The sequence below is a fragment of the Colossoma macropomum genome, unplaced genomic scaffold (genome assembly GCF_904425465.1).
Source record: "Colossoma macropomum unplaced genomic scaffold, Colossoma_macropomum, whole genome shotgun sequence".
Classification (NCBI taxonomy): Eukaryota; Metazoa; Chordata; class Actinopteri; order Characiformes; family Serrasalmidae; genus Colossoma; species Colossoma macropomum.
Window position 1 is genome coordinate 15,529,214 of NW_023494799.1, and position 15,580 is coordinate 15,544,793.

Sequence of the window (15,580 nt, forward strand, 5' to 3'; positions counted from 1 at the left end):
GTCAAGCCTTTGGTAATTAGTTTTCCCTGTCAGTTCTATACCTGCCAGAGTCTCTGCTAACACTGTAATTTGTGATCGGTCACCCATTACAGAACTGACTCTCTGTGTGTTTTCCTTTCTTTTCTTCGCCGAGTTGAACAAGCTGTCCATCCTGTGCGTTCTGATGCTGCTGCCTTTTCTGCCTTGATCGGGTGCCACTGCTCGCCAGCCCTCTGGACCGGCTTACCAACATTGAGCCTCCTGCTGTACAACGCCGTGCAAACCTCACCCTCACAACCTGACCCCACTGATACTACTGCTGTTGCTACATGAACTAATCAAGGTTTCTTCCTGTTTCTCTTAGGGGGGTTTTCCTTGCCACTGTCGCCACTGGCTTGCTCATGGGGGCTTGGACCCGGATTTCTTTCTGTAATGCTGATTTCCTTGTAAAGCTGCTTTGTGACAACACCTGTGGTAAAAAGCGCTATAAAAAATAAACTTTACTTACTTCCTTACTTACTTATTTACTTACTTACTGTTAGAAGACTAAAGTTAGCTCCTCTGGCACAAACCATCTCACTTCTGCCACAAACTGCTATATTAATAACTGAAACCAAAGTGGTGATCACAAATGAATCTACATAAATTTCAGAAGAGTGAGGGTGCATTACTAATTAAAAGTGATCATCTCCCTACAGACCTGATAGCGATCACATTGTGACAGGCCTAGCCAGTAGTTAATCATGAAATGTTAGCTGACGGTTAGTTGTTATATACATAATTATGAGTAATGATTTAGTTGTCTGTTTTGTTAATTTTATGCAACTAATAAATTATAAGTCTAAAGCAGCTAAATTGTCTATATCTTGTTGACCTAGCTCTTCACTTTGAAACCAACAAGAGAAGATACACTGCACTGTAATCTGTGTCACAAATGTCTACAGTTAGTCAACCAAAGCTTGTTTTTTTTTTTTAAACTGTCTAAGTGAAAAACATTTGTTCTGCAAGCATATAAGCAAAAATTAGCATTAGCTGTATTAACCATCAAGGTAACAAATAAACATTCCCTATAAATGTGTTAAACGTACCCGGTTAAACATTTTTTATAAATTTCTTTAAGGTTAGAACTAAAGTTGGACTGCTTTTATCTACATTTTTTGGCTCAAACAATCTAATGAAAACACATCCTGTTTACTTAATGTTTGTCGTAGTGTAATATGATTGTGAAATTTGATGACTAAAAATCTATTGATAACAGAAAAATAAGGAGTGGCCAAAAAATGTGTTAATAATTGATATGTTAATATTTCAGTTGTCAATTTAGTAGAGCATTACTTTCAGTATTATAAAAGTACAACATTTGAAACAAACAAATAAAAACTAATAAAAACACATCTGGCTCACATTATGCTTGTTGTGATACAATGTGATTGTGAAAACTAACGACTATGGAAAATAAATGGGGTCAGATCCAATAACTGCGATAATTACGTGACAACTGTGACAGGCCGACTACTAGTAGTGCTCCGGGGGCCGATTTGAGAATTCTAGACATCGTCCACCAGCACTACCAGCGGCTTGTCTGCATACCTATTTGCCTACCTGCCCGTCTGCCTATCTGTCCATCTGCATTTGTCTATCTTTCCTTCAGACTGTGTGTGGACCTCTGGCCTTAGTCCAATCGCCAGGTCTGCGTCCGAAGGGCGATGTGGTCTGTCAGAAGGAAGAGGGGAATTGACTGGGCTGACAGCTGGTCTCCACGGATACGGTTGGGGTCGGAGAGAGGAGCCAAAGGCAGGCCCGGAGCTGCATAGCAATCAGCGCATCAAACGAGTGACAGACAGGACCAGGGGTAAGGGATAGTGGAGAGACACACCATCCTAAAACCATATCACACCTTTCTTAAAGCTCAGTGGTCATCAGCATCTCTGACACAGGAGCAGTCATCTTTCTCCATCTCTCTCACAGCATGTGAATGCATCATTCGTTTTGACTTACTACACCACTGGAGAAGTGTAAAGTGGCAAGTTACATCTCAAGCTCTGTCACATGCGTCAGTGATCAGCAGGGCTTGTGCTCCTTCAGATGAGGGCAGGACTTAAAGGGTCACAGGGAATTCTGGGAAATAAAATGCCTTCACTTGTTAAGCGTTACACCCCAAAAGTAGACTCAATTTCCATGCAGTAGTAGACCTGCTTCTCCTTTTGGAACCAAAGACAGGGAACACATGGCAGAAACTATTAAGCACATGTGTCTCCACCAAATCAAAGTTAATAGTTCTGTTATCCATAATTAGAAGGACATGAGGACAAAAAGAGCACTTCCTAACAGGAGGCTAGATTTTAGCACCATCACATTTTCTGGACACTACTGCATCACTTAGGCGTTAGGATATATCTGACAAGCTAGCATTTGCTTCCTTGCATTGGGTTTTATGTGTTTTTTTATTTTTTTTTAATAAGAGGGTCAAGTTCTTGTCTAGGCATGTGCAATCACCACTGGCAACTGAGCATGGTGGGGGCTGTGGCTGGACCCTATAAAAGACCCTTTAAAAGATCACTTTGTTGTGTCACTTAACCACACCACCATTTCACCGAATTAGTTCAAACTGCAGTCCCATAGTTAAAAAGTAAAAAGGTAATTGTTAAAAAAAAAAAACAATTAAGTATTCAGATCATAGATATTTATGTTATTAAGGATTATGTTATTATCTATTTAAAGACAAGGCATTACCTGAGATAGTAATAAGCTAACTTTCTACTAGCAGGTGCCAGTCCCAAACTTATAAAAATTGTTGTTTTTAAAACTTTTTTAATAAAGTTCAAACATTTAGATTTTCAAAAAAAATGTAACTTTAAAAAACTTTATTCAATAAAGGCTGTCCAATATTTTCATGTCACTACCCAAACACAAAGACTTTTAGTTCACAGGCAAAGCCTTAATTCAGCCACACCCCTGCATTTTAGAGCAGAAGTGAGACTGCATCCCTGTCCCCCATGACCACATGGTAGTCTCTATTGAAACAGTCACCACTTAAACATTTAGTTTCAGAGGCGTTATTATTGTATTAGTAGCAACAAAATGGAATGATTAATCATTTATTTTCACTCAGATTAAAAGGATTTTAGTCTAAAGTCCAAGTCAGTTAAAAGTCTTAATTGTGTTTTGAACCAATATGGTACAATGGACCATGTATTGACTCAGATGTTGCCCATTTCGGCAGCTTCTTTCTCCAATAACCCATTTCAGTACTTCAGGTTAATTGGTAACACCGCACAGAAACGTGCTTAAATCAAATAAAACAAACACACTTGAGTTTCTGCTCAGACTAACTTTATTATGACTTGATACTTTTTGCTAAAGATGTAATAAAGCATGCTTTTACAGCCTATAAAACTCTCCTTGTTAAAATAATGAAACAACTAAAGCTTACCATGAAGTCAGCCAATAGGCTATTGTTACTACAGCTTTCCTTTACTGTTATTGTGGCCCATTGATATTATTAGGCTGTAAATAACAGGCTATAACAAGCTATACCAGCAGGTTTTGTCTTATTGGTTTTATTAACTTTGAAGCACCCACATCAAAATTGTTTAAGCCCACAATGGCGGATCACCCATCAGACACTGCGTCATGACATTCCGAAGACCTATAAGAGCAGAACATTCAGGTTTTACAGTTTTGTTAAAAAAAAATTATATTTCATTGAAAATGCTTCAAAGACAATATATCAAATGTCGAAACGGAGAAATTGTATTGTTTTTTTTTTAAATATATGCCCATTTTGATTTTGATGCCAGCAACGTGTTCCAAAAAAGTTGGGACGGGGGCAACAAAAGGCTGGTAAAGTTTTGTAATGCTTAAAAAAAACACCTGATGGTTGATTGGCAACAGGTCAGTAACATGATTGGGTATACAAAGAACATCCCAGAGAGGCTGTGTCTTTCAGAAGTAAAGATGAGGAGGGGTTCAACAATTCAAGAATGTTTCTCAACATAAAATAGAAAATAAATGTTGCTTTTCATCATCTACGGCACATAATATCATTAAAAGATTCAGAGAATCTGGAGAAATCTCTGCATGCAAGGGACAAGGCCAAAAACCAGTATTTGCTGGCCGTGATCTTTGGGCCCTCAGACGGCAATGCATTAAAAACAGACATGATTCTCTAGTGGAAATCACTGCATGGGCTTAGAAACACTTCTGAAAACCACTGTCTGTGAAAACATTTAACCGCTGCAAATGCAAGCTAAAACTCTAAAATGCAAAGAAGAAACCATATATAAACAGGATCCAGAAATGCTGCCACCTTTTCTGGGCCCGAGCTCATTTAAAATGGACTGAGGGGAAGTGGAAAAGTGTCCTGTGGTCCGACCAATCAACATTTGAAATTCTTTTTGGAAATCATGGACACTGTGTCCTCCGGCCTAAAGACCACTCAGCTTGTTATCAGTGCACAGTTCAAAAGCCAGTATTCATGGCAGTATAGGGCTGCGTTAGTGCACATGGCATGGGTGACATGCATATCTGTGAAGGCACCATTAATTCTGAACAATATTTACATGTTTTGGCAACATATGCTGCCATTCACAGGATGTCTTTTTCAGGGAAGGTCTTGATTATAAAATGAAACAAAAGGCAAAGGAGCCCCTGAACTGTTGAGTAGCTGAAATCCTATATCAAACAAGTATGGGAAAACATTTCACTTTCAAAACTACAGCAGTTGGTCTCCTTAGTTCCCAAACGCTTACAGAGTGTTGTGCACTGTGATGAAACACAGATGAAACATGCACCCGTCCCAACTTTTTTGGAACAAGTTGTTGGCATCAAATTCAAAATAGGCATATATTTATCAAAAAACAATAACATTTTTCAGTTTCGACATTTGATTTGTTGTCTTTGAACTATTCTTAATTAAATATATGGGTTTAAATGATTTGCACATCACTGAATTTTGTTTTTATATACATTTTGCACAGCATCCCAACTTTTTTGCAAATGGGGTTGTACATGCTACGGATGGACATTTCAGCTCTTTTAAGTGCGTCAAATTAATCGGCTCAGTATACCAAATGTCATTCTGTAGCGCTGTTATTTTTTTTGTTCCCAAAATTAGCCAAGTTCACGATATTATTCATCATTTAATTTTCAATAAGATACGAGTCTACATTCTAATTAATCTACAGAAATGGCACTATGTTGGCTATTTTAAAAAAAAATACATTAGGTCAGATCCATCCAGTTTTACTGGAAGAATTCCAAAAAAGGCAGGGATCACAAGATAGGTAGACGGACAAAATGCAGGCAAATCAACCAGTCATGAACAAACAAAATGCAAAAATCAGAAGAACTAACAAGGCACACTCCGTAACATGGCTAAGAATTACATGAAAACTTCCAGGAACAAAACCAGAGGCAAACTAGCAACAAGCAACAGGATTGGGGATAACAAGGGGGCGTATGTTCCAAGGAGACCCAGGAAAGAGATTGGCTACAGCATCAGAAGATCTATCCATTTTTGTCTTAACTTACAAATAATAATAGTAAACAAAGAAACTCTGGCTCTATAACGCGATTCGGCTCCCACCATTTATTTAAAAGAGCCCACTCTTCAAAACGTACCTTTAAAAGGCCTACCACCCAGCCTGAGAACAAAAATGTACGTGAAACACTGAATGGTTAGAATTTAGACTGCCCTGAAGGAAGCCTCAGCTTCCTGACTCATCCCTTGAAGTCAGTTCAGAAAGTATGCTTGCCAATTTTGCCTCCCTCCCCCCAAAAATCAGAACTTTAGTGCTATAAGTAAAGCATCACCACGCCTTAGAACAAGGCTGAACCTGGAGGACTGATTTGGATACCTGCTACAACTCATCAGTTCATTTCATCAGCTTTGCTTTAGAACCAGAGTGGCTTCATAGAAGAATATATCAGAATTTACCCAGACTGAATAATAAATTTGGTTACTCTGTAGGTCACCACAAAGGGGAACACTCACCATTCCACCAGCAGACACTCCCATTTCCAAACTGGAAGAGCTCATAGCATTTTGAATATGCTGCTTCTGCTACAGCTTTAGCTGCTGCCGCACTTTGTTACTATGGCTACAAGAAACAATCTCAGATACTGTGTATGTGTGTACCAGAGAGAACGAGAGTCAAAGTGTGTGCTTGTGTGTGAGAGAGAGAGAGAGAGAGAGAGAGAGAGAGAGAGAGGGGGAGAGAGAGAGAGAGAGAGAGAGAGAGTTCTCATCATGCCAGTCATGATCACCCATGCCTCATGCAGTTGCAGTCAGAGCTACGTCTTTGTTCAGTACAACCAGTAGTGCTATCGTAGTTCATGGTGTTTTTATCCCTTTAGAGCACAGCACTAACAATACACCACTAAAATGATCTACCTGTGAGCATTTTCTCACCGTGCTCATGAATGTTTCAGGTTATATTTTAAATAATGGATATCTGCCTTTGTCTTTGTGATCAGAATGTGGTGAAACATTATTAGTCTAACATTATACTGTATTATCTACTACAACTACATCTACTACTACAACACTAGAAAGTGAAAAGTCTGTGACAAGACCATGTATAAGATACAAGCTAATCTCTACCTCATAAGGCACGTTTTTTTGTACAGCATGTCAAACACAAAGGTAATTCAGTGTGCTGTACATAAATGAAAATAAAAAGAACATTAAGTGCTTAAGTGTATAAAATGAAATAAGAACAAAATAAAAAAGACTGTATTACCCGAGTCATAAATAAATCAACATATGAAGCAAATTAAATCTAATTTTATCAAACGTAACGTTACCTTATTTCAGTTTTGCCACTCAAAACATCTGGCCATGGACGCATGTTTGCTTTGCCAGGTGTACAAAACATGCTCTAAATCTTTAAGTAAGACAGAAATCCATCTTTAAGGCTTAATTAGTATAATGGACATATTGTAGCAGTGGGACCCATCTCACAGAATGACAGTTTCTAGTCAGACAACAGTGCTGGCACTGTCTGCATCGAACATAAACTCTGAAAGCTGTATTAGTAGTCACAGATATGTAGCCTGCGGTAATTCCAAACAGGTCTTTCTATAAATATGTCTTGCCTGTACTTTTCTGTCACATCTGTATGTTCCCTTTATATATGCTTTTTAGTATGGAGATGTGCTGGCAAAGGTGTTCACATTAAAAATGCAACCTTTTTTAATCAGAAGTGCAGCAAGGCAAAGATGGCTTTTTCCCCCTCAAAGGTGTAGCAAGGCTTGACTTGTCATACAGAGAGACAACATCCTGCGGCCTTGACGACAGCTTAGCTCTCAAAACGCTTTTCTTCACACCAGGTAATAAGTGCAGCCGCCAGAGGGAACAAGCCATCACAACTTACTTAGAAACTGCAGCCGTAGTCTGCCTGAACCCTGAGTGACAGGAGCTAAATAAGAAAATTACTTTTTTTTTTTTAAACAAATCAGCACAAACATAAGAGAGAGGGGAAAAAATATTGGCATAATTGAAGTAACCTTGATAGTTCCACTCAGCTTCTCTGGCATTGTTGTTTTGTGTTCCTTTTTTACTTTTTGGAAAGTCAGATCTTTTCATTTTGTTGAGTGCTCAAATGTTAACTGCGCCATTAGGGCGGTCGGACATGTTGTGATAAACCACGGGCATTGCTGGCAGCTCCTGTAATTGCTTCTCCCGAATTGGTTCTGTTCAATAAGCACTATGCTGTCGCATTGCCTACCAATGAGACAAGAGCAGCTTCCATTTCGACCCCTCACCTCTATGAGGCCAAATGCACTCTTTCCGTCTGTAATAGCACCCCTCCTCGCTGTTCCCTTTTACTTCCTTTCCTCCTTGTACTGCTCTTTGGATTGTTTGCTAGTTTCCCAGCCTGCAAACAAATAGAGGTGAACAGGCTGCAGACTTGAGGACGATTTGCTGATAACGATATGCTTGCAAAAAGGCTCAACCCATTTCAGAGTTCAAGGCACCTGAATTGATGAGGGATAATTCATAGGCTCCACCGCAGACAGCAGAAGAGGGGAGACGAGTGGCAGTCTCAAAATGACGAGAGAATGAGAGTTCCCTGTGGATTCACCCAGCTGTTTCTGCTCCAGATGTCCAAGGCCAGCAATAAATGCAGGGTGTAAATTGTTTTTTTTTTACCCCTCTCCAAGGTCCTCATTCGATTTCTCTTCCACCTGAGCAGCTCCTTGCCTGTCCGTAACCGAGGAATCAATCTGCCATCGTAATTGGTGGTAATGCCTCCCGTTTGGTTGACCCTCACCATGTTATGTTCCCCTGTCGGTGCCGTATTGTGGGCTGCACTAAATCTATTTTTCTCCATCTCTCGTGCTCTTTCACTCTCTCGCTCCGTCTCCCTCCTTTATTACAGCCAGATGGGGGAGTTGACTGTTTAGCCCAGGACAATGCGTTCTGAAGGGTAGCCCAAATGTCACCCAGCAAATTCGAACACCTGCTCTGGTAATCGCGCCTAATCGGCTAAAGTGAGTGGTTTCTGACTCAGCCGAAACAGCTCACTTGGGCTTTATCGAAGTTTCTTGAAGGCTTGAAGGATTAGCAAATATTGGGGGAGGTTAAACAATTGTGTTCTTCAACAAAACACGTAGCGCACAGGTGGATTTGCCAGGCATCACTGCGCCCAAGACTCATTTATGACTCATCAGACAGATAATACAGCGCTGCCCAGAGAGTCATTACAGAGGTTTTTATGCTTAAGGAGTATTAATTATTCAGAGACAAACACATAAAACAGCCCTTCTTTCTCTGTGCATCTATGTACATATAGCAGGGCCCACTAGTAGTTAAAACACAGATTGCTACAATAGTAAATAGATTAAAAAAATCAGACTAGCAATCAGAGTAGCATCTAGACATAACATGCCAGAGGTACCAAAATTATCAACATATTGTATGATGGAAACTACATTTTGAAATAAGAGCAGCTTTTTCTTTTTGATCACCATTTTTCCTGCCGTTAATGACGCCGCCCTGAGCAATTTGTTTGTGCAAAAAAGAGACAGACGGTAAACAGCCATTACTTTAATTGGGGTTCGTCTAACACTCATAAACTAATGACTCAACAAATAACAGCCTATTTCAAGTCAAAAAGGAAGAGGCTTCGTGTCGTTTCATGTCATCTTTTATCCTTTTTTAGATTAGAAAAACACCACCACAAGTAACATCCAGAAACATCATTATGTTGCATTACTACAAAAGCAGAAACACCTTGTCTTCACTAGCCCTCTTATCCGTATTTCAGTTGGTTTATCCTCCTCATATGGAGGGTGGAATTAGAGATGGCTTTGGGTAAGATGTACCTGGCACTAAAATGATGTGGTTATGAAAGCATGGCGGTGAGGATCAAAATGTTCCTCTTAATGGAAATGAGGTTTTCCCCTGCAGTCTCCGTTACATGGTTTTAAAGTGCCACCTACTGGTCAGCATCTATATTTCTTTTCAAACATAAAGCTGCAAAGGAGGGACCTGATCCATAATCAAAGTCTTAATCAGTGTTAACTCACATTAAAAATATCAGTGACATTACAATGATGTAAAACCTGGTTAAGTTTCTCCTGTAATATAATAGCAAAGTGAGAATGATTCAACCTCTAACAGCAAAGCTGTACAAACTATATGCCTGCAACCCAAAGACTAGCTTGAGCTTTTGCATTCATAAGCAAAGTCACCTTAAACATGAATGCTACAGTGGATGCAAACCTTGCTGGTTTTGTAAAGAACTGCATTTGTTTGCAATCACACTTCCATGCATCAGAAAGTGCACATCTGTATTTTTCTCAGAAACATTCAACACCTAAAATTTAGAAGCATTAGTTACTGAGGCAGTGACAAGCTCATTTTCACTGGGTGCCTCTGACTTTTGTTTTGGATTCCTCATCTTCTAAAACTATTTTCCAACATTTTAACAATATTAACGTGTCCAACTGTAGGCAGTTATAAAGTTACTTAAAAGACATCTCTGAAAACATTACTCTAAACTATTACTATTATTCCATGTAACAGGCTGCTGCTCTACTAAACTGGATTATGAAGTCTATTAAAATGAAAATACTGTCTGCTGTTCAACGTCATCCCAGCTGACAATCTTGTAAATACTGGCAATACTTCCACAGTTCTACGATTCTAGCACTCGACACACGCTACCAACATTAATTTATATGTGCATGTCCAATAATATTTGCAATATCTAACTGTCTTGGACTTAGTTGTCCTAAATAGGGAGGCACTGATATTGGAATTGTGAGCCAATGAGGATATCCAATATTCTTCATGTAAACATCTGCTGACGCTGATACATAAACATTTATAAAATGTAGAAATTGGGGCTCAATCCACTAGGATTAGCATTATGAAGAAATATTTTTATTTCTAGTGTTACAAATGTGGTAAAATGATTAAAATGAAAATATTTTAGTACAGTAGCCCAGCATCACCTAAATATTCTGCTCTTGTGAAGTTTTTTGTTTTTTTTGTTTTTTTAAGTCAATTTCTGCCGATAGGCTAACAACATCAATATACCCTACAGTCCCTGCACCTTTGATGTCTAATGTTTACAGATGCTTTTTAGGGTATTATGCGGAAAGGGGTGTATCTCATTTTCAGTATCATTGTCTAAATCATGTGAAACCCTGGAGGGGGCAGCAATCTCTGCAGTTTCCAAAAAACACTGCTGTACAATGATCATCATGAGATGGTACAGTGAGTATGGTAAATCTCATCATAAGGCTTTTTAAACCAGGAGCACAAGCTCAGCAAGCTGAAAGCAGGCTCTGAGCTGACTAATTATTTGAAAATGGTAAGAAAGCATAAGGGTATCATTGTCACTCACTATAATAGCTACGCATACAAGACACAAGAAGAGACGACAGAACAAAGAGGAGACGATGACAGAGTAATTAGAAATCTTACTGACATCACACTAGTCTACTGCGTAGCAACTTCAAATGAGTTAAACAGCACAACCTCAAACTTGTGCCCTTTACAATCACGCAGTCAACAGGACAAAGTTATGAAGTCTGACCAACACAACAGTCTGTCAGTGTTGACTTCCTGCAGATTTCTAAGTGAATCCCAAAATCCCAAACCAATTACTCAATTACTAGCTTGTTTAGAGTATAATGATCAGACAATTCTGATATAACCAAAAAATTCATTTTCTACTATATTGCACCATATTTGGCTGATATTATCCATTTTTTATTATAATCAGTAATGGTCAAATAGTTTTTTGGCTGCTACCTGGATTTTTGCCAATTTAACCACATCCATCCCAGGGTAAGTAATCTCAGCACCAGACAAAACCGTCTGACAAGCAGTTAAACACTGCTCCAAACAAACGATTTCCACCAAAGCTTCCTCTCCAGCTCAAGTTACTCTCCTTATGCATACTTCTGACCCTGTAAGGAGAGTTAGAAAACATTTCAGGAATGTTCTAACACACTGATAACACCCTCTACACCCTCTACACCCTCTCAAACTTTCCAACTGAAACACCACCAGAACAGATTCCAACGACATTAACAGTCTCTGGCTGTCCTAAATTTTCCTCCTCATTTTCTGTCTTTCTCTCGTGTTTTAGGTTAACTCGCTCTCTTCTCCTATTGTAAGAACTCAACATCATGGCAGTGCTGCTCTGTCCCTAAGGCATCTGGGTTATGGGCAAAATTAATCATCTGTGCAAGATTGCCCATTACAGCGCTGAGAGAGAATTTGCCTAGGCCTGGGGCAGAAACTCAGATGATCCTGCCAAATGCTTTCAGAACGAGAGAGTGTGACACGAAGACAGACACAATTCAGCACTGCCAACTACTGATTTGAAGAGGACCAATTCAAGGAGAACCAATAACAGGCACTCTCATTTAAAACTAAATCAGCCTGTGACGAGTCGAACATTTTAAGTCACACTGTGACTGAGCGACAGCTGATGACATTAGGGTTTTTTTTGTGTACTAAAACCATTACAGGCTCCATATTTTCAACATCCACTCCAAAGTGCATGGAAGATAGGAGCCTAAGGCCTTCCCCCTACCTTTGCTTGGCCTGTTTGTCCACATGGGTGCTTAGGCAGACATTCAGACACAACACCGCTCCAGCACTGAGCACGGAAACAACCGTGGATTAGTCTGCCTTATCTCTCTGCTAATTTTATCCTTTGATTTAGCCACTACACCTCAGCAGTCAACATCTCAGTGTAACAGAGAGGTGGAAAAGAGACCAACCATAGGCATCTGTCAAACTAGTGGGACTGGAAGATGCAGTAGTAGTTAAAAAAATTAGACATTGGGATATTTTTTCCTTATCATAAAGTTATTACCAGAATACTCTTTCAAAGAACAAAAGTGAAAACAGAAGAGAAGGCACCTTACCATTTTTCTTTATCGAAACGTTAGGTATTGGCCTATACTGATGTGAAATTATTTGTAGAAACTTATCCACATGGTTGCTAAGAGACTAAATCGACATCACTTAATGACAATAATAAGCTTTATAATGAGCTATTTTTAACTGAAGCACTTCACTAAGCGTCTATAACTAGGCCACACAAAACATTCACAAAAGAAATACACGACTAATAACAGCATTACATCACACAATGTGAGTAGGTGCTGTATTAGTTACAGGCCTGGATCAGATTCATTTTTTTTGGCCTTTCAATATCCAGTCCAGCATTTTCTGCTGATATCGGCCAGATACAGAAACCCCTATATATATACTTGTGCCATCTCTCTAATTTACATGTAGTCTATAATGCCTATATAAATTATTAAAACCCACCATGAGTAAAATACAGGGAGTAAATCAGTAAGGAAAGGGTTTCTGAGATTGCAGTGTCCATTCCAGCTGCTTAATCAGTCACTTCATGGAAATGCTGTCGCTTTCTCAGTAACCTTTCGGCACTAATTTCTCATGTAACACTGCTTTTTAAAATGATGTCACATCAAAAGGCCAAATCAACACACTTCACCTCATCTGACCAAACTAATCATTATCTTGCAAACATCTCGCCTGTGGTAACTGAGGGAAGCGGACAGGACGGGTCTTGCCCTACTAAAGCAGAACTAGAGCAATATTGTTGGCCTCATAAAATTGTTTTAATATTCCTGTCAGTCAGAGGGCTTCCCTCTGCTGAAATATGGGAGAGGAGCACGCTTGTGGCGGGCAGGAACCTGTCGAGCCCCGTAAGTCGGGTCATGTGAGTTGAGGTTAGAAGACAGGCAGGTGAAGAGAGACAGCAATGCTTCCAAGCTAAGCTGTCAGGAAACGCAGTGTTGTTCTTGTGTGAGGAAACGCGTGGAGCTACTTACGAACTTCGGCTTCTTCTCGCCTTCTTCGTTCCCATAGGTGCCGTGAGCTGAAGTTCCTGCTCCCACCACGAAACCCTTTTTTCGGTGCGTTTTGTTCTCTCGCCCTTGACCGGAGGAGTCATAGCGTTGTTGGTGGTGGTAGTAGTTCTCCATGAGGTCTAGCTGTCTAATTCTACAAGTCTAAACTTCAGTCTATCACATTGAATACGAACAACGAACTAACTTACAGGCGCATTATCTCTAATAAACAACACTAATAATTCAATCCAGTCCGGGCGTCTCCGGCGGTTTACAGCACTCCGTCTGCAGCGTGTTTGCTGGAAGCTCTCTGTCTCCGTCCGGAGCCTCAGGCCGGGCGAGATGAAGCGCTATCTCGGATTAAGTTGACGTTAGCAAGCTAATGCTGGCTAGACAGCTAGTCCAGTGAAAGCTAGCCTGTTAGCTTAGCGAGCTAACGTTAATCCAATTTCGGGCTTTTTCAGATCACTTAACCCTTTTTCTGACTCGCGTCCCGCTCGAAATCAACGTCTAACGTACCCAGATTTACAACGGTCAAGTATTTGTAAAATAATATTAGCTGTCAGACCGAAACCAAGACGGAGGGAAAACTGAAGCCGAATCGGCAAAAATCCGCCCCAAATGTGCGGCGTCCGAAAATCCCGCCGTCCGCGACAGCGCAAAACCAGCCAATCAGAAACTCCGGGCTGTACAAAGCCTGACGTAGGAGGGAAATGGAGACATTTGATTGGAGGAGACAGCGAGGGAGCCGTGTAGTTAGGAAAAAAAGTTGATAACGCCCATTTGTGTAGTAAGAGGCTTTACCTCAAGGGCAGTGCTGCACACCAACCCTTACGTAGTATGGAGTTCATATTCACCCTGAAACTACAGTTATGATTATATACAGGATTATACTGCATGTTCGCCATAATACATGACTACTAAATACTGAGTATTCTGAACAGTATGTCCAATTCCATAGGCTAATTGAGAGCACTTACTGGTGATATAATAATAACAATTCTAACAACTCAACAGTAACAGGATAATGAATAAATAAATGTATATTTACTGAAATATGTTATTATTAATATAGTTTTTCACTGTTAATCCATTACTATTAATAAGAGACAAATTGGTATAAACCTTTCAAGATATCCTTCTAATCCAGGCCCATCTACAGAAAGTTGTCCAAGATGGAACAGCCTAGCCCAAAAAATACTGCTGGATAGGCTATTGTTACTTTTTGTTTTGCACATGTGACATTTACAACTAGGGGTGGGCAACATGGCAAAAATAAAACATCATGATATGCAATCCCCCTGTAGTGCCAAAAAACTATGAAACACTATGAATACGTCATGATTCATATTCAACGTTTCACATACTGAACCGTGCTAAATCCAGTTAAACAGGACTAATTGTGCGCAGCGTCTTGTTTTGCAATGTAATGTGGTGCAATTTGTCAGAATAATGATAAATATTGTCATATGGCCACCACTATTTACAATTTCAGATTTCTGCCGCAGTGTTTGTTTCATGCTGGATATTATTTTCTACTATGTTTCATACTTGTTGCACCATAACTCTGGGAAGAAAAGCTTTCATTGTAGTCTCGTGTAAAAATGGAACGCCTCAGCTAAAATGAGGCACTCCATTCACAGTTTGGCTATCAACTCTGAACAAAAATGTGAGGCTGAAGAAGCATGCAGAACTGATTCAGAACTGAAATGACGTGTTGACCCACCCTTCTGACACACAATACACTATTTCATACACTGAAATGAACTGCATTTCCCGTTAATATCAATACAGGGCAGGACACAACAAGGCCCACAGAGTAAACAGATGTTTCGCTGTGATGTGCGACATTTGCGTGTTGAACGGAGCATTGGGCTTGCAATGTTGTGCCACATCTCCAAACAGCTATTGCTTAATGGGCATGTCATGAACAGCAGGTGGCATATTTGGGTTCTGTAACTGTTACAAATGAGAAGATGTTTGGATGGAATTGGATTTGAATTGAACACAGTTTGCGAATTAAGTTTCTGGGCATTTGCGTTTCCATCTTGATTAAACAGGAACTACACTTCTTTAAGCTTAACTTAAACAAGCTGAGTGCTTCACTGAGATTTGTGTATCCAGTTATGCATAAAGAAACTAATTATATATAAACACGGTTTATGCAGAAAGACAAACAGCAGCTTATAAATACAATTCAATGCAATCAAATCAAAAAGCAAAATAGTGGAATTGATGATTGAGACCT

The 15,580-nt window shown here is 39.7% G+C and overlaps 1 protein-coding gene across 1 annotated transcript in view; it reads right to left on the bottom strand.

Moving 5' to 3' along the window:
- diaph3 (diaphanous-related formin 3) overlaps positions 1–13,942 on the bottom strand; it is a 433,509-nt gene extending 419,567 nt beyond the window's left edge. Inside the window, exon 1 of the mRNA XM_036586844.1 lies at positions 13,315–13,942. Within this exon, the coding sequence (XP_036442737.1) occupies positions 13,315–13,467 (153 nt within the window). The 5' untranslated portion in view covers positions 13,468–13,942. The remainder of the gene's footprint in view (positions 1–13,314) is intronic.
- Between the last annotated feature and the right edge of the window lie 1,638 nt (positions 13,943–15,580).